Source organism: Oculina patagonica, chromosome 12 (genome assembly GCF_052425735.1).
Source record: "Oculina patagonica isolate OP01 chromosome 12, crgOcupat, whole genome shotgun sequence".
In the NCBI taxonomy this organism is placed as follows: Eukaryota; Metazoa; Cnidaria; class Anthozoa; order Scleractinia; family Oculinidae; genus Oculina; species Oculina patagonica.
Genome location: NC_135769.1, coordinates 9,603,872 through 9,622,536, shown reverse-complemented (window position 1 = coordinate 9,622,536; position 18,665 = coordinate 9,603,872). Strand labels below are relative to the sequence as shown.

Here is an 18,665-nt window from a genome sequence, read left to right as displayed (position 1 = left end):
CTCTTCTTCTTTTCTAGAGGCAGTGTAAATGTAATGTTTTGCGATAATCAAGCAGAGGTTTAAACCAAGTCCACGAGAGAAGTCATTGGCAACACCGTAAATGATCATGTTTTCATCAAGAGTTATTGGCTCGGATTTTTTGGAATTCCACCAATTAGTAAAATGAGACCAAAAGCTCTTAACGTTTGAACAGCAAGAGAAAAGATGAGCTAGTGTTTGTTTCCAGCAGCTTAATTACATGACATTTCACATATTCACTTTTATATCTTTATCTTCTACAGGTATATTACAAACTTAAAAGGTGACTAGCTCCCAGTCGGCTTGATATTCAGTTGGTTAGGTTTGAATACCTTTCAAGCATGGAAAAAATCCACTGCTTAAAAGGGATTCAAACCTAAGACAACTGCATAAGTTGCGTGCATAACTACGATGAACTTTCATGTGTTATGTAAAATGTATTGGAACAGAAAACCGTTAACATGAATACTTTTTCCCAGTCCTTTGGCATATAAAGGGACTGTCTATTTTTATTACGTTTTGCCAAATACTCTCTATGAAACTAAGAATTACTTCTTTGGATCTAAATGACAAGACCACGACTTTATTACAAAAAAATATTTCTCAACAAATATTTTACAGACAAACGAGATTAAAGTTTTTCAAAACCCATATCGCAATCCGTTTTAATCTTCTGCAATTTTTGCCCATCCGTACCTTCTTTTGTATTTGCTGTGTTATTGAAATGTTCCTTCACTGTTTTAGGTGGTTATTCTTATATTTTACTCAATTTGGTGGCCATTTTCGTACGTCTTAATTACGCTAAAATCCGTGACACAGTTCCTTTGGTTATATCAGCATTTCACTGTTCATAAGAAGTCACGTCAATAAAGAAATGGCTGGTTTTGCTTGATACGATTAAATTCTCCCAACAACTACCATTAGAAATGTATGGGGATCAGTAAGGAGAATATACACATTAACATTTGGAGCCCTTACCTGGTAACACTGACAGAAAAATAAGGCGCCGACCCACATCACATGAAATAGGGCATTGGCATAACCCCACGTGATCCAAGGCGCACAGCGCGTGCTCTGAGTGATGGCATTCCAGACCCCTTCAGGGTATGGACCACAAGCCATGACATAATCTGATAAAAACAAAAACAAAAAGCGCCAGAAATTACAACAGCTTTATGAGAAACATTGTAAATAGACTGATGGAATTTTCTTGATCATTTTTTTAACAAAACTACAGTAGAACCCCGGTAACTCGAACTCGGATAACTCGAACAACCCCACTAACTCAAACTAACTTCTATTTCCCTTGGACCCACATTTCAGTCATTTTTGCTCGGTTAACTCTAAAACCCTGCTAACTCAAACTGTTTTTCGTTTCCCTTAAGAGTTTGAGTTACCGGGGTTCAACTGTATCTATCTCTCTATCTATTTTGTAGGAGGTGCAATGGCATATTGGTTAGTGCACCGGACTCTGGATCAAGCGGTCCGGGTTTGAGCCCTGGCTGGGGTCACTGCGTTGTGTTCTTGGACAAGACACCTTACTCTCACAGTGCCCCTCTCCACCCAGATGTATAAATGGATACTAACGAATGAAATGCTGAGGGGAAACCCTGCAATTCAAAGGGTTACCCCCAGCTGGTACAGCAATCCCATCCAGGGGAAATAGAAATACTCCTAGTCGCTTCATTCCCACACCATCATATGGGGTTGCTAGGGTTGCTAGGGTTTTTCTTCTGGTTCTCAGGTTTTCCTCCCTCCGCAAAAGCCAGCATTACTAAATTCCAATTCGATCAGGGATTCAGGGCTACAATGAAAGCAAATGGGACACCAGTAATTGTGTTATGCTACAAAAGTTATTTTTTTACAGCACTTCGACATACAAGTTGTTGGTAGTTTGCTTACATTTTGCCTGTAATAACAATATGGAAGAAATTGAGCAAGGGTAGTTATCAATGTAAATAGGAGTAAATAAGAGTAACAGTAATGTAAATAGCAATAAACAAAATAGACTTACAGACAGTTCCTCCGTAGATATACCAAAGAATCATACCAAACAGGAAAAACAGGTATCCAAAGAAGTACAGATGATTTCCAACACCTGTTTACAACAAGAGTCACAGGATTGTCAGACCCAAACTATCGGTTACAATCTTACAGTAAATTTATCTCCCAGGCCTCTCTCTCAGCTGAGCAGCCATGATATCATTAACTGAAGAAAACTGGGGGAGAGTAAAATTAACATAGCAAACAAAAACAATAATAAAACATTTCATATGTTGTTGTTGTTGTTTGTGTTACACCAACCTCGACAGTAAAATTCTGTGGCAATAGAATCTTATAGCTGCAGTATTACAGAAATGGGATGTAACGAAAAGAAAGATTTGAATTTCTGCAGACAGACAAGGTTCAGTATTTGTTTGGTGGACCAAAAACAAAGAGCTGATTCAGTTGTCAATTAAAAAACAAAAACAACAACAACAACAGAAAACAAATCTTAAAGAATAGATTTTTTTGTTTCAAGCAAAGAAAAACATTCCCAAGTGTCTATTCAGAATGAAGGAAAAAAAACTTTGTAATTACTCTCTGAAGAGACTAATGAAATTACAATGACAAAACTTTTTCAGAACTTTATGGGAAAAAACTGTCTTGATACTGGAGAGGGTAATTATAATATTTTCCTTAAAGAACACCTTTTTAAGCAAGTCAGTGATATGAAGACCCGTCTCAATGGTTTAATTTTGTGTAGTAAGAAATTAGTAGTGAACATTTCGCTTTGTAAGAATCGTTCTGTGTGCGTGTTGCAATATAAAAAGAAGTATCTCCCTTATTCGAGCACATTTCAAAACACAATTAATAACAGAAACAATAAAAAAAATTAATAATTCACATTTTGCAGCTGAGGGAAAAAGTCCCTTTTACCAGCTGTGGACACCTAAGTTATGACTGTATACATACCCACGCAGTTCTCCACCCATGGACAGTGGTGATCAAACTTTGCTACACATCGATCACAAACAGAACAATGTTTTGATCGGATAGGTTTCTGCAACTATAAGAGAAAAGAAATCAAAGGAAATTTAAAAACAATAGCTAAGTACAGTTAAAAAATACAGGAGATGAAATTTTATCTATGTTACTAGATCTACACAATTTCTCTTCAGGGTGACTACTCGAACCAGAAACAAAATTAGCCAATCAAACTGTGAATTGAAACAAAAGGATTGAGACAGATTTCATTAACATACCAATAATGTTGAAGTATACAAAGAATAGTTTTACAAAAAGAAAATTGAAATCTAACAAAAGTTGCAGCTAAAGGTTGCAGACCTCTCAGGAAACTGTTATTTTTTAATCATTTAGTATCAATCCTAAATTTTGAGCTCTTTAGATAACAATTATTGTTTGTAGTCTTAAACATTATTGCTTTGATTATGAAAAAGGTGGGGGGGGGGGGGGTGAGCTCCCTTGCACACCCACTATAAATGATAAAACATTATTTCTAATACTGGTTAAAAAAGTAAAAACCTAGCTAGAGCTTCATACTTACAAGACAAGTTGAACAAAACTTTGTGAAGTCAAATGAGTTCTTTTCTACGAGTTCTATAATGGTCTGAAGAGAAACAAACAAGGACAATGAATCGTTAGATAGTAGAATTTTACTCAAATCAAGTGTGAATGCTTCTATCAATTAATAACACAGAAGCCTATGAATTTACAACTAGACTAGCGTTCAATAATTACAATGTAAGACAACTCCAAAAATAAAAAGAAGTCCTTGTTAAGGAAATAAAAGTAAGGACGACTCAAATCTGAGGTGTCCTTGTGGCCCTATGTGCCATTCAGTACAATGGGTATTCGTCTGTCAGTCGGCCGCCAGTTGGTCAGTCAGTCAGACAGACAGACATGTACAGCCAGTCAGTCAGTAAGACATGTACAGCCAGCCAGTCAGTCAGTCAACTTTATAATCCTTTTCCAAATCATCTTACCTTGCGTTGTTCAGCTGTAGTGGCATGAAGATATCCCGGGTCTGTTTTCCACGACTTGTAAAAACAGTAGTACAGACCGAAAGTGTTGACAAAGAAAGATATTAACATGAATGGAGAATTTACATGTTGGAAGTAGTCAAGGAAATGTCTCATTGATTCGCATATAAACTATTTATTTACCTATCATTACCATAATAAAGGTATTGATACTAACAGTAAAACAGTGACTGCTGTGCAACAAGCTATTTAGAGGACAGAGCTATGTATTATGCTGTCAAAACAAAAGATGAACAAAAGTTGAGAATACTTGTAAGCTGCCTGTTAGCCTCTTTTACAATCCTTTAGTGCAACATCATAAAGCACACTTTTCTCTGTTTCATACTCTACTAAAAAGTATCTTTGTTAGGAAACCAGAGTGTGTACGAGATTCAATCTTTTTTAACAAACTATTAGAATTGTGACTCATTAGAACTGTTTCATTTTTTTTTCCTGTTTTCTCAGTAAAACAAAAACTTGATTACTTTGAAAGCAATTATTCAATCTGTAAGATAAGTTGAGTTAATTTAAAATTTTATTTCTTTATTTTGCTATGACCTTAAATTTGTTTATTTATAAGCTTTTGCAATTTACTTTTATGAATAATAATCATATATTGTTTTAATGTTGTTAGTTACATCTTGTTTGGCTCTCTTAAGTTACATTTTAGTGATTTGTTTAATTTGTTTCTTAGTTTAATTTTTATTGTTATTAAGCTAACATTCAGCATTATTCAGTCAGAGTGCATAAAAATGTTCACATCCACAAGTAAAAATAAAATTATTCATGTGAATTGACTTAAACTGAGTGACTACTACCCCCTCCCCCTCCTCCCACTCCCCGTCTCTCTTTGTTGGGGTTGTTTTTCTCACAACAATTAAGAAAGAGAGTGGCCCATCCCCCCCCCCCCCCCCAATATACACATACACATTTTGAAAAAGGGAGGCTTTAAGCTTAGAAGTGGAGTGCCACATAAATTAAGTTATATTCTTATCTATTCTTAAGGGCAAACCCACCCTCAATGAAGAAGCAAGAATTACTCATATTTGCTTCACACTCCAAAAACCAGAGTTAGGAACCTTCCATATGAGGAGCTAGGCTTCTTTCGTTTCTGCTTATAATTTATAAAAAGATGCAAAACGATCTTATGTGACTCCTATTCACAAACAAGATAGATACAGGTATTGTGGCAATAGGAACATGAAATAAAAGGATATAGGGCCAGAAGAAAAGAAACCAAGTTGTGTACATGTAGACTTTAGTAGCTAAATAAATGCCCAGGGGGATAAGGCTTGAGAAGTGATTCCCCTTAAAAAATCTGCAAACAAAAAAGCTGGTTATTGTAACTGTGTGCATGTATTTCAAACACTACATAGTTATTAACTGAGTAAACGGTAGGGAAAGGGGATTTTGGCAGTTAAACTCATCAACAATAGATGAGCTTGGGCGTTGGTGCCTCAAGGTTGGTGGAGCCCGGCGATGCACAGCAGGGAAGGAGGTATCCATGGTAACCCTGAAGTGGCCACCACTCACCTAGGCACCGACACACTGAAGGACTCAGTGGAATACTTACCAACCTACCACGAGGCTCTAAGACCTACCCGAGGGAGGGTGGGCCGGGCAAAAATAGCGAAGCTTGCAAGCAACTGTGCTAGCGAAATGAGCTTGCGAATGATAGCGAGCAACAGGCTGCGTGAAAGGTCATGAAGAGCCCCTGCGAAGGCCCTGGGGCCACCCTGAGCTCTAAGCCGCCAGCGGTAACGGCCTACTGCGTATAGGCGTCACAGAGTGCCCCAGCGAACCGCCAAGGTTGCAGGCGGGCTTCGTGCATCCAAAGGTTGCTGGAGAGCATTGCTTCGAGGTTAACTTAGCCTAAATTACATTTAGCCACAAAAAAACCATTGACAATCAAATGTTGAAGAACATCACCATGTCTGGCTTATTCAATTCAGTCAATAAGTTCTTTCTTTAACACAGAACAGCAAGATAACTGGATTTATTGATTAGTGGAATTCCTTAATCCACTGCAACAATAAATGCGTACTATATTTTGAAATAAATATTAAGTTATATTAATGTTAATTTTAAATAACAGATTAGTTTTGTTAAGGTTTAGTTATTATTAGGGTTATGAATTTATTATGGGTTAGCTTGTAATATGCAACAGAGAATTTGAGAAATTAAAATGAGTTTTAGGGCAATAAAGCAGGAAAATTAATTGCAATTACAGAGCAGTTAGTGTTTATGGCTTAGTTCACAATACACAGAGTTGGCAGTGTAATTACTGAGTGGCCAGGGCAGCTGGGCATGAAATCAGGTGTGCATTGTTGAGAAATTGCCATTCTCGTTCCCAGAGCCTGCGTTCCCCTTGACCAGCGGTCGGGAAACTCAACGGCTCTGGACAAATCCAAAACCGGAACCAGGAAATCCTGGTTCCAGTTTGATTGTGTGCGTGCGCCAGAGATTGTGGTGAAACAAACAAGTTTTCAACCGCCACTCAGATTCAGATGCTTTTGTGGCAGGCCTTCAGAATAGCCCAGAAGAGGTCCCGAGTATTGAGAAGAATGATGCTAATTAACAATAAGACGCAAGCTTAAGGTTTTCTATCAGCCATATAAAAAATAGAAACAGAAACTTCAAAGGGACTCATCAAGGTAATTCTTTTGGCATATGTAACCCAGTGTCTGATCTATCTATTTAACAAAAAGTTCAAAAAAGTGGTTTATTTAGAGTTTGGGTTTGCAATTTCAGTAACATTAATTGCATGCACTCCCAAGGCAGTCTACTGAAAACAACACTGCTTTTGGAAAGCCAATCAGATTGCAAGTTTGCCTAATAGCTGGTCTGTGACTTGATTACGTAATTCAAGATGTTAAATTTTCATGTTTTAGAATAGGAATGCTGAAAGGGTCTGTGACAATAAAAGACACTTTAATTTAAAAAAGGCTACCGGTAATAAGGAGAAAAAGTTTTAAATTACTTAAAATCAAAATGTTAATTGATTTTAAGAACTTTAAGAACTTTTTGTCCTTTTTAGCCTTTTTTATATTATTTTATCGAGCAACATTATTACAACAAAAACACTTTATGATGGACTTAAATTTTAAGCATCTCAACTGTTATTGTAGTCCTTAGTTATCTTTTACAAAAAGTAGTTTTTAAGTGAAGTGTCAATTTTGTGACAAACCAAACTCTTTTACTTCTTTTTAAAATCTCTCAACAATTGATAAATATGCTTGGCAAAACAACTTTGGAAAGGATATAATTCAAATAAACAGTGAAAATGTTGTAGTAAAGATAAGCTTTGGTGGCCATTGTCCAGCCAAACACAAGTGCATTTTTACCATCAGAATAGATTAACGTGAACCATCTGCGAGTAAACAGTAGCAATGAAACTGTTAGAAAAAACATGTTCATGAATACTGTAAGTTACCATATTTATTCTCTTAAGTGCCCATCTAGAATAAGCGTCCACCTCGAATAAGTGCCCTCCCCCCTGAAGGTACCCCCAAGCCCCCACTCCCCCACCCCCACAAAAAAAACTGAATTGTACGAGAGGAGTATTTGATTATTTCACAATGAGATTGAATTGACTAAGTACTACTAAGGACTTCTCCAGAGACAAAGTTTTCTTAGTTTCATCTTTACAGAATCTTTCAATGAACAGTTACAATTCTGCTTACAATAGGTACATCTTCACTTTTGTTATTACTTGTTGTGTTGTTGCAAAATAAAATTACTACTTGCTGAAAATGGTGAAAATTTATTATCGCCCAGCCTCGAATAAGCACCTACTTGAATAGGCATACGCCTTTAAGATATAAAAATTTAATAAGTGCCTAGGATGCTAAAATAATTGAATAAATACAGTAAGTACAACTGCAACATTCACTTTTTTACATGTACATACAACATCCCCCAAAAATTTGGAAAAATAGGGGAAAAAAAAAAAAAAAACGCAGGAAAAAAATAGAAAAAAAAGAAAAAAAAAAAGAAAAAATTGAAAAAAAATTTTAAAGGGGGCCAAAAAAGGGGCAAAAAGCAAAAAGAAAAAAAATAAATTGGAGGGTTGAACATTCACTTTTTTACATACATACAAGGTATTAGTCTACGAACTTACTGCATTGTATAGTACGCTATTGCTCCAACAGCTACCATGAGAGGTAAAGAGATGAACCACGAAGATGAATATTCTAAAATTGCACCAATTGCAAAAATCACAAAGAACGGCAGACCAATCTGAACATAACGCTGGACAGCCTAAAAATATAGTTGGAAACAAAACCTGGTTAGCAGCTTATAATAAAAAAAGATTAATGTTTATGCTTTATAGTATACCTAACAAACTCAACAATTTCCCTGTTAACGGTAATACCGCTATATCTTGGCTGTTGGGTTACTAACAAGGCCAAATTTGATAAAGTAAATAGCTTATTGCACCTCTTTGGTACACTTTCGTGCCATATCAGGCTTGTTTGGTCTTGGCATTGGTATTTTTGCTTGGTTGCATCTAGCCAAAATACAAACCGTATATCTTGTTGACCAAACTTGACTTCAACTTGTTGTTAAGTCTTAACTGTTGACTAAAAAGTCAGAATGTTGTACCCACCTTGTCTCTTGTCAAAGATTGTAAAAATACTGGTTTCCCCTGCCCTTTATCTCTTGCTAACAAATCCATTTGCACCAATATCCATTTGCTTTTCTTTTGTTTTGCCAAGTCATATGGAGACTGCCCCTGTTAACAGAAGTTTAAAAACAATTTATTTAATAATTGACACTACAATTTTGGTAATCATCCAGTCTCACATTTACTATTCCCCACCCTTATCAGGATATTATTACACGGGATGCCGATGGATGCCCACATATAAAATTTGGTCAGATTCTTTTTCTTTTCCTTCATCCTAGTCAGAAATGTGCATGTTGATTGATTGATTGATTGATTGCAGAAACTTTTTGTATCCTGCGGAACCACATGTTTGTTTCCAGTAAAAGAATTCCGTTGCTTCAAGATTTCACCTACAGTATAGATAAGAGTGTGCTCAATATTTGCTATAACCATTGCTTTCTTTCATCACAGGCAATGTCCAATTTCATTCACAAAACATAAAATTTTAGTGTACACATTTTAAATTTTACATTTTATTCAACTTCATGTATTGTTCACTGAAAAATCTCTTTAGGAGTGTTCAATAAAATTTTATCTTATCTTATCTTATCTATGTCTTTTGAAACAAAATGGTTTAGTTCAAACCCTTTCAAATCACATCTTTAAAACACAACGCCGCTTGAAGGCAAGACTCACGTCTGCGTAAGTTTTACTGGTATGTCCTTGGCTTGGAGTGGTTTGAAATACTTTATTCAGTGTTTGTATTTACATTTTAATTTATTTGTACATGTACTTATAAAACAGAATGTGACTGTGGAAGGCTATTCACATCCCACATAATCTGCCTTTGGGCATGTTGTTACCGGTATGTAATGAAGAATACCAGGATTGTGTTTCTCAAACAAATTCAATGCGGTTTTTGGTTCAACATTATCCAACCGAGGTGGCCTCCCCTAGAAGCTAGTGGTTTCCTGGAGGTCTTCCCCTACCTACTATGGTTACATTCATTTGTTATATTTCATTTCAAAAGTGGCTAATAAATGATGATGATAATAATGATGATGATTCTTTGCCACGATAGTTCACCCTTATTCTCATTAATATCTTTGATTGTTTTACCTACATTTTCAGCAACAACTACACTCTAACTTAAAGTTCCCTCATCACAAAAAGGCTATTAGAAATTTAAGCAGATTCTGTACCTCAGCATTTAAAGCATCCATACTGGCACCAGATTTCAAAAGTATTCTAATGACATTGTGGTTATTTGACATCACTGCCCAGTGCAAAGCTGTGAATAAAAACTCCAACAGTTATAATTTAGTCCTGTTTGCCCCAACATTTAAACATTAAAAAATATTCTCCTTGCTGATTATCACACAAACTATGGCCAAACACTGGCGCAGTGGCATAATGCATTCCAGATTGAGCTGTCAAGGTTTTAGCCCTGCCTGGCCAGGAGACCAGAAGTGACTTAGTGTTTTTGTCCTGTCAGTCTAACCTCCCTACAATATTAATGCAGAGGATTCATTAAGGTTTGGAGTAGGTGGACATCAGGGTTTTGCACCCGGGCGAAGTATCAACAAGGCCCTTCCCTCTTTGGTAATAAAACTGACTGCCGAAGACCATTCAGATGTTAAAAACAGCCAGGCAAAGTAGTGGTCAATTTGCCCTGTGTAGGCCCTTAAAGTGCATATGAAGTAAAAAAATAATTGCTGCTTTTTTGAAGGATTTTCAAAATAAAGAAGAATGGCATTTTCAGTTTGAAATATCTTTAAAAATTTAGTTTTAGAGATATTTACGTTTTTGTATTATGCAAACGAGGAAAGTGATGATGTCACAAATCATTCCACAAAAAGATAAAACACTAAATCAAGAGTTTCTCAAGAAAAAATTAGAGCGGTGTTATTCAAACGCGATGTTATTCTTCTCAATTTTGAAAAGCCTTTAATATAAGCAGCAATTTTTTTTCACTTCATATGCACTTTAATGAAACCCTTGTACGTGTACATGTACCCATGTACAATGACCAGTTACTTCTGCCCCAGGGTACAACAATGTAGGCACACCCATAACTAGGTAAAGTCTGCGATCTGGTCTAGTGGCCATTCAGACTGAAGCTTTAATTGGTGGTTTTAATGGCTATCCATGGTGACTAGCAGTATATCTACTCCCCCTGGATGGGAAGATAATCCCTCCCACGGTTACCCCCCAGCATTACATTCGCTGGTTAAACCCAATTATGCACCTGTGTGGGGAGAGGCACTAACCAAATAACGGTCTTGCCTAAGAGCACAACAAGGCTCAAACCGAACTGCTCGAGCTGAAGTCCAGCATGCTAAGCATTAGCCAGGCCACATTGCCTCCCAGTAGGTTTATGATAATTATTGCTTTGAAACTATTAAGAGGGCGTCTTTCTTAGAAGCACCCACTCAATTTCGCTTAAAAAATAATTTTGCCTGAAACTCTGTCAGCTGAAAGACATTACCAAGGCAAGAACTAAAACAGATATGGTTTGATTTGAAATGATATTCTGGCCGCGTTAGGAGCCATAAAATATTTTCCCTTGTCGGCGCCAGTCACAACGTCTCGAAAATTGAAAAATATGCACTTTACGTAACACTGTAAAATATTTATTTCGCATCATCCAGCCGCAAATTTTATATCAACTTGCTCATAAACCTTTCTAGTTTTACAAGACAGTCACAATTTGCCTCTCAATTCTCCTGAAAAGGCAAAATCGAGCGTATTATGACCACTACTAATCGCCTTTGAGCAAAGGCTGTAAATTGGCTTCGATTTAGAGGCTATTTTTTAAATTTTGGGACCAACCTAATACTTCCAGCCTATCCAGCCGACAAGAGTAGTCGTTTATCTACAAATATGTGCAAAATCCCATGTACGTTTTCAATATTTCAAAAATTATGACCGTTTTTATCAGCACATGTACCAGCATTTTCGATTTTTCGCCTATATTAAAATCGACTTCTCTCGAGCAGATTTTGACACACATACAGCCTACCTGCTTCTCATCTCGGCTTATGTCCAACGTTAGACGGTTAACAATCCCCAGATTGCTAAATCTCATAATAACTCCAGCAAATTGGTAGGTATTGCCTTCAAAACTTGAGCACCACGGCATCTATCGAGTCCCTTGTTAGCGAGCGAAAGCCCGAATCCAAGGCTATATTTCGCACTAAATACCCCATTAAACACCGTTTCAGAGCCGTATTTCTTCGAGAATCAGACAAAAGACCCTCCGAGACTGGTATTTAGAGAACATAGCCGCGATTTGAGGTCTTAAATTCCGAAGAAACAACACCATTTACAGTGTACATCTCGACAATCGATACTGTGTGATGCTGTTTCCGCAGAGGTCCGCATAAATGGGGAGACCGCTGCTCGCCTGTGCCAACAACCACGGCTAAATGTTACCATATTTTTTTAAATCAAAATTTGGAAAGCAATTTCGAGTTTTAAAGAAATCAATCCTATAAATAAATAAACAAACACGAAGCCTCGTTCCAAATGGCCCATACTGTCACAGCTTATCCCGGTCTCGATAGCATTAAGCGGCTAGGAATATTTCTACTACCTCCTGGATGGAATTCTAGTCCATCGCAGTTCCCCACCCCCCGGCCCTCCCAGCATTATTTTGCCGGTACCTATTTATACAGCTGGGTGGGTAGAGGCGCTATGAGAGTAAAGTGTCTTACTCAAGAATAGTACAACACAGTAACCCTGGCCAGGGATCGAACCCGGACAGTTCGATCTGGAGTCCGGCCGGCGCGCTAACAAATAGGCCACCGCGCCTCCCATATGAATGAATGAATAAATAAATAAATAAATAAATAAATAAAAATTGCCTCATCCTGCCATTTTTAATTCTCTGGACAGTTTAGCGTCGAGGTTTTGCGGAAAGTGTTTATTTGAATGTTTCCTTTTTCGTGATGGTGTTCTGATTTGTAGCAGAATTTAATGCCAGATCAGTGTCCGTGCTCTCCAAATTTGCGTGAAACATTTTTACGGATAACTAGAGTACGGAATAATGTACAGATCTGAGACTTGAACAAGTAACGGTAGTTTATATAGTAGTCTTCTACAATCTGTAATATTTTTGATTTTTTTTACTCAATAGTTTTGGTTTTATTTTTCGCGGCATGACAGTGAAAACCACCTATAGGATGTGATGGTACAGGTATTCTTAGCCTGCCTGCCTACCTTAACATTATGTTTTGATGAGAGGGATGAGAGGACTTAACGTAATGAAAGCACAGCTGCGTTTAGGCATGAAGCCAAGACTACTCAACGACTGTCTGTTACTCTTATGGGATGTTTAACATTGTTTTAGTCAGAAACACATTCATATTCACGGATCATGTCCGTCAGCTTGTCTATCAGAATTTTCTTTTTTTCTTTTGATTTTACAGGAATCCCAAAGTGGCTACAGGTGGCTTTCAGCATGACCACATTGAATTTTTGAAGCGTGTTGCTGTAGTAACACTCACAGAAGTCAAACGTGTCGTAGCAGATGGGATGAAAGACGTTGATTTCTCTGTTAACCTGGTCTACCAGGTTAACGGGTATTTTCCTGGAGGCATTGGACATCTTTCTCGTCATCCGGCGACATTTTGGGAAGGGTGCGCCTTTCGCCCAGTTCTTTCTCCTAGTGTAAACCGTGCCGTAAGGTGTTCTTTAACCTTCGGCGAAAATCTAACGTTGCTCCTCGGTTTGCTTAGGGCCCATCCTCAGATCTGCACGTTATTCCGTACTCTAGTTATCCGTCAAAAATTATCCAGAGTATTAAAAATGTCAGGATAAGGCAATTTTTTTTAAGAAAACGTGGCAGCTATCTGGCGGCCGTCTAAAGTCTTGTGTGGCGTGAAACTCCGAAATTCAAAATGCTATATCTTACAGACGGCGAATGATATTTATTTATTTATTTATTTATTTATTTATTCATATGGGAGGCGCGGTGGCCTATTTGTTAGCGCGCCGGCCGGACTCCAGATCGAACTGTCCGGGTTCGATCCCTGGCCAGGGTTACTGTGTTGTACTATTCTTGAGTAAGACACTTTACTCTCATAGCGCCTCTACCCACCCAGCTGTATAAATAGGTACCGGCAAAATAATGCTGGGAGGGCCGGGGGGTGGGGAACTGCGATGGACTAGAATTCCATCCAGGAGGTAGTAGAAATATTCCTTGCCGCTTAATGCTATCGAGACCGGGATAAGCTGTGACAGTATGGGCCATTTGGAACGAGGCTTCGTGTTTGTTTATTTATTTATAGGATTGATTTCTTTAAAACTCGAAATTGCTTTCCAAATTTTGATTTAAAAAAATATGGTAACATTTAGCCGTGGTTGTTGGCACAGGCGAGCAGCGGTCTCCCCATTTATGCGGACCTCTGCGGAAACAGCATCACACAGTATCGATTGTCGAGATGTACACTGTAAATGGTGATGTTTCTTCGGAATTTAAGACCTCAAATCGCGGCTATGTTCTCTAAATACCAGTCTCGGAGGGTCTTTTGTCTGATTCTCGAAGAAATACGGCTCTGAAACGGTGTTTAATGGGGTATTTAGTGCGAAATATAGCCTTGGATTCGGGCTTTCGCTCGCTAACAAGGGACTCGATAGATGCCGTGGTGCTCAAGTTTTGAAGGCAATACCTACCAATTTGCTGGAGTTATTATGAGATTTAGCAATCTGGGGATTGTTAACCGTCTAATGTTGGACATAAGCCGAGATGAGAAGCAGGTAGGCTGTATTTGTGTCAAAATCTGCTCGAGAGAAGTCGATTTTAATATAGGCGAAAAATCGAAAATGCTGGTACATGTGCTGATAAAAACGGTCATAATTTTTGAAATATTGAAAACGTACATGGGATTTTGCACATATTTGTAGATAAACGACTACTCTTGTCGGCTGGATAGGCTAGAAGTATTAGGTTGGTCCCAAAATTTAAAAAATAGCCTCTAAATCGAAGCCAATTTACAGCCTTTTCTCAAAGGCGATTAGTAGTGGTCATAATACGCTCGATTTTGCCTTTTCAGGATAATCGAGAGGCAAATTGTGACTGTCTTGTAAAACTAGAAAGGTTTATGAGCAAGTTGATATAAAATTTGCGACTAGATGATGCGAAATAAATATTTTACAGTGTTACGTAAAGTGCATACTTTTCAATATTCGAGACGTTGTGACTGGCGCCGACAAGGGAAAATATTTTATGGCTCCTAACGCGGCCAGAATATCATTTCAAATCAAACCATATCTGTTTTAGTTCTTGCCTTGGTAATGTCTTTCAGTTGACAGAGTTTCAGGCAAAATTATTTTTTAAGCGAAATTGAGTGGGTGCTTTTAAGAAAGACGCCCTCTTAAAAGGTATTAAATTAACCTGTGCCTTACCTGTATTTTTATGAAATTTGTCTGCCAATGGTACTGAAGCATTCATTGTTAATAGCATTCTTGTTAGCTCCAACCTAAAAACACAATGTTCAGTTAACTGTAAAAACGTTCACTGGGGCTTGAAGTTTAATATTTGCTACAGGCAAACCTTGGTGAACAATAACCAACACAGTTAAGGTTAAAATGGATGACAAATCAGGGTTAAACATATTGTTAAATTAATGCTCTCTGGTTAAAAAAGAAAAATAAATGGTACGTTTTTGGCTGCCAGCCTACAGCAGACAAAATTAATGGTAAAAACAGCGCAAATGTTTGAAATTATAATATTATAAGTGGAAGAGTGACAAAAATGAGAAAGAATTTTTAAACATTGCCTTATAAAAGTACACTATTTTAAAAGACAAGATTAAGAATACATCTAGCTTGTTAAAAGCTTATATTTAATATAAAATGTTGGAAGTCGGGGAAGAAACATGAAAGTTATGCCTCTTGCAATTGATGATTTTCTCCTCCCCAGCCCCCCCCCCCCCAAAAAAAAAAGGAAGAATAAAACAGTAAGCTCTCTTAACATGTGCATGCTGCCTTGATGGAACTTATCCATCTTTTAAAATTAAAAACCACTGCACTCACCCAAAACATCTATAAGCTGCCCACATAAGAGGAGACATTCCATTCCTGTCAAGCTGATCAACATCCTAATAACAGAAAAAGAATTTTTTTTTCTGTAAATAATGACACAAAGGTTTCTTTAAGTTAAAAAAAAACTAAAGAGCATGTGTGTCCAGAGCAACATCTTCAAAATACACTGATTGTAAATTTTCCTCAATCATTACTATGCATATCTTTGTTTAAATAGCATGCTATCTTACATCATCAAGGTTTGGAAATTTCTACTTTTTTGATAATTAGTAACAGATAAGAATTATTTGAAGATTAAAAAGTTTATAATATGCTTCCAAAATCAACTACAGTATGCCATAACTGCAATACTTTATTAAATAACAAAAAGGAAAAGGCATACCATTCCTTTTGAAATTAAATAAGCAACGACTCCCATCTGACTGTGCTGTACAGCAACGTGTAAACAACTGCAACCTGTCACAAATAAACAACAATCATTTATGTGCGTTCATAATAACTCTTGTCACAAGGTCTGAAATTTACAAGCAAACAAAGCTTTCCAACACATCTCAAACATCTTCTTTAGCGGCAAAGTGAGCTCCTCATTATCATCTGCCTTTATCAACCACTTGTTGTCATATGACTAAATACAGTCTTTACTTTGCTAAAGAAGGCTGTGAGATACAGTCAAAAGCTTCGTTAGCTAAACATTTCAGGCCTTGCAGGGCTTTCAATAACACCCAGGAACTGCCAGGGCTCCGCCAGGTATTCTGTCATGAATCACTGGCTAAAATTAATGCAGCTCCCTATAATGGAGAAATGTTTTCAGCTTCTTATATTGCTCCCTGACAGATGCTGCACAAGAGCAGACACCTGCATGTGTACACTGTACTGAAAATCCTGCCTTGAGACAAGAGTTATAATTATTATTTAACCCCCGTTTGATATCTAGTAATTTCTCCTTTTATACATAAAGCTCAACCACTCACTAGTTTTAGCACTTGTTACTTCAGTTTCTATTATACAAAAAATCTTGAATGCAGTCACTACACCCCTCCACCCACCACCCACTTGGATGTGATGTTAGTTCATTGCAAGTTACCCCTTCTTGACCCACCCTCACCCCAAATAGCAGTAAAACTCTGAGCCAACCTACTAGTTAACCTTATTACATGAAATTTTCGTGACACGTTAATTTCGCGATTTTGAGGTGCACATATTTCACGACACTTAAATTTTGTGATTTTGCGAAAATTTTGTATTTTGAATCACTTTAATTTCGCGTTTTTGAGTAAGACACAATTTACATTTTCTTTGCAAATTATATATTTTGACATGTCTTTGAATTATATAAAACGACTTCATCAAAGGAAGTCAAAATTAACAAAAACGTAGGGGGGACTTAATCTCGGCAATAGCAACAGCAGAGCAGTTCTCACAATGTCTACAAGTGAGTCAATTGACGACAACATCCATTTACATTGATTACTGACATTATGCGAGTCACTTAATATTCGCGTCATGTTATGTTCGCGACACTTATTGTTCACGTCACTTTAAAAATTTTGCGATTTTTTTAGAATCGCGAAATTAAAGTGCCGCGAAAATTTCATGTAATAAGGTAACATGCATACCATCTGTCAATGAGGCACTTAAAATAAACAATCTATATGCAAGTGTATGCTGTAGTATTGATCACAGTACCTTCAATGTCCAGTGATGCTGGATCAGCACCATGTTTCATGAGAAAGACAACCATCTCCAGGTGACCTTGCCTGTAAAACAAAATCAAGATAAACAGATAAATTTGAAAATTCGAACATTTATTTCACGTGGTCTTTGATGATTTAAGGTGATAGAAGCTCCAGCCTAAAAATTTATTGTTTTGTGTTCTTGCTTTATCTAGGACTCGTAGGGTTTATATACTGTCAGCAGTCTGAATGTCAACAGCATGCACGACAACGGAGAACTAATAACAAAAGTGAACCTCTTATTAATAGTCAGAGAAGCAGATCACTCTTTATTATATAAACTGCAGCGGTTTAGCGAGTGGTAGAAAAATGGTATCACACATGTGTGGATAAAAATGATATCCACACATGTGTGATATCATTCTTGACCAATCAGCTTGCAGAGTTTACCATGTTTCAATGCTCAATGAGCCAAAGTAAATCAATATTAAGTCGAAACATCTTCGGATCTTCCTCTGCAATCTTCAGCAATCTTCGGAGAACTTCGGAAATTTTCGGAAAATGTTCGGAATCATTGGTACAACCTTCGGTCAATATTTTGAAAATTTTTGGAAATCTTCGGAAAATCGTCAAAAACATTGTAATTAGAAGGTTTATATAATAAACGGAATAATACATATTTGCTTGGAGATATGAAATTTATCTTCTCGTGTTCAAATCCACTTAATAAACTGCAGCTTTTATCGATAAATTTCGTATCTCCGCGCAACCATGTATTATCCTCTTTGTAACCACAAATTATTTTATACCATCATTGCCAAGTGGCAACTATTAGGGTAGTGATTTCTCACCTTACAGCCCAATGAAGTGGTGTAGCATTTAAAATACCTCCTTTCTGGTCTACGGCAGCTCCCTTTGAGACAAAATACCTGCCAAAAGACAATGTATTTAATAACGTTAAGAACCGTTTAAAAAAATAAAAGTTATCCTTATTTCTAGCAAAACCCAGAAACAGCGTATACAGCCACAGCCGCTAAGCCTTAGCTATTATTACTCAAACTATACAAATTGACTGTGTTCTTGAACAAAACAATTAAGATGGCTTAATACAGCTTTGAGGGGATAAAATTAATGGATCCAACTTTTAAAAAAGACATTTGTTTACCCTCGGTTACTGATTTAGCACAAGCACTAATGGGGCCAAGCATTCAAACATTATTAACCTCTTTTGTAAAATGTTCAGAAGTGTTTTATCTTTCTCTTATTGTTCGTTACATTGTACAAGCATCGTATATA

The 18,665-nt window shown here is 37.1% G+C and overlaps 1 protein-coding gene across 2 annotated transcripts in view; it reads right to left on the bottom strand.

Annotated features, from left to right (window-relative positions):
* LOC144633256 (palmitoyltransferase ZDHHC17-like) overlaps nucleotides 1–18,665 on the bottom strand; it is a 31,474-nt gene that overhangs the window by 8,164 nt on the left and 4,645 nt on the right. The window contains exons 3-16 of one of the 2 annotated variants that reach the window (XM_078492096.1): nucleotides 18,221–18,298; nucleotides 17,383–17,453; nucleotides 16,079–16,152; nucleotides 15,688–15,752; nucleotides 15,058–15,131; nucleotides 9,852–9,940; nucleotides 8,650–8,775; nucleotides 8,161–8,300; nucleotides 7,304–7,410; nucleotides 4,005–4,129; nucleotides 3,566–3,628; nucleotides 2,974–3,067; nucleotides 2,033–2,116; nucleotides 997–1,148 (exon numbers count right to left, since the gene is read on the bottom strand). In XM_078492096.1, the coding sequence (XP_078348222.1) occupies nucleotides 997–1,148; nucleotides 2,033–2,116; nucleotides 2,974–3,067; nucleotides 3,566–3,628; nucleotides 4,005–4,129; nucleotides 7,304–7,410; nucleotides 8,161–8,300; nucleotides 8,650–8,775; nucleotides 9,852–9,940; nucleotides 15,058–15,131; nucleotides 15,688–15,752; nucleotides 16,079–16,152; nucleotides 17,383–17,453; nucleotides 18,221–18,298 (1,342 nt within the window). Of the gene's footprint in view, nucleotides 1–996; nucleotides 1,149–2,032; nucleotides 2,117–2,973; nucleotides 3,068–3,565; nucleotides 3,629–4,004; nucleotides 4,130–5,257; nucleotides 5,359–7,303; nucleotides 7,411–8,160; nucleotides 8,301–8,649; nucleotides 8,776–9,851; nucleotides 9,941–15,057; nucleotides 15,132–15,687; nucleotides 15,753–16,078; nucleotides 16,153–17,382; nucleotides 17,454–18,220; nucleotides 18,299–18,665 lie in introns of both variants that reach the window. The other variant, XM_078492097.1, reaches the window with a different exon arrangement.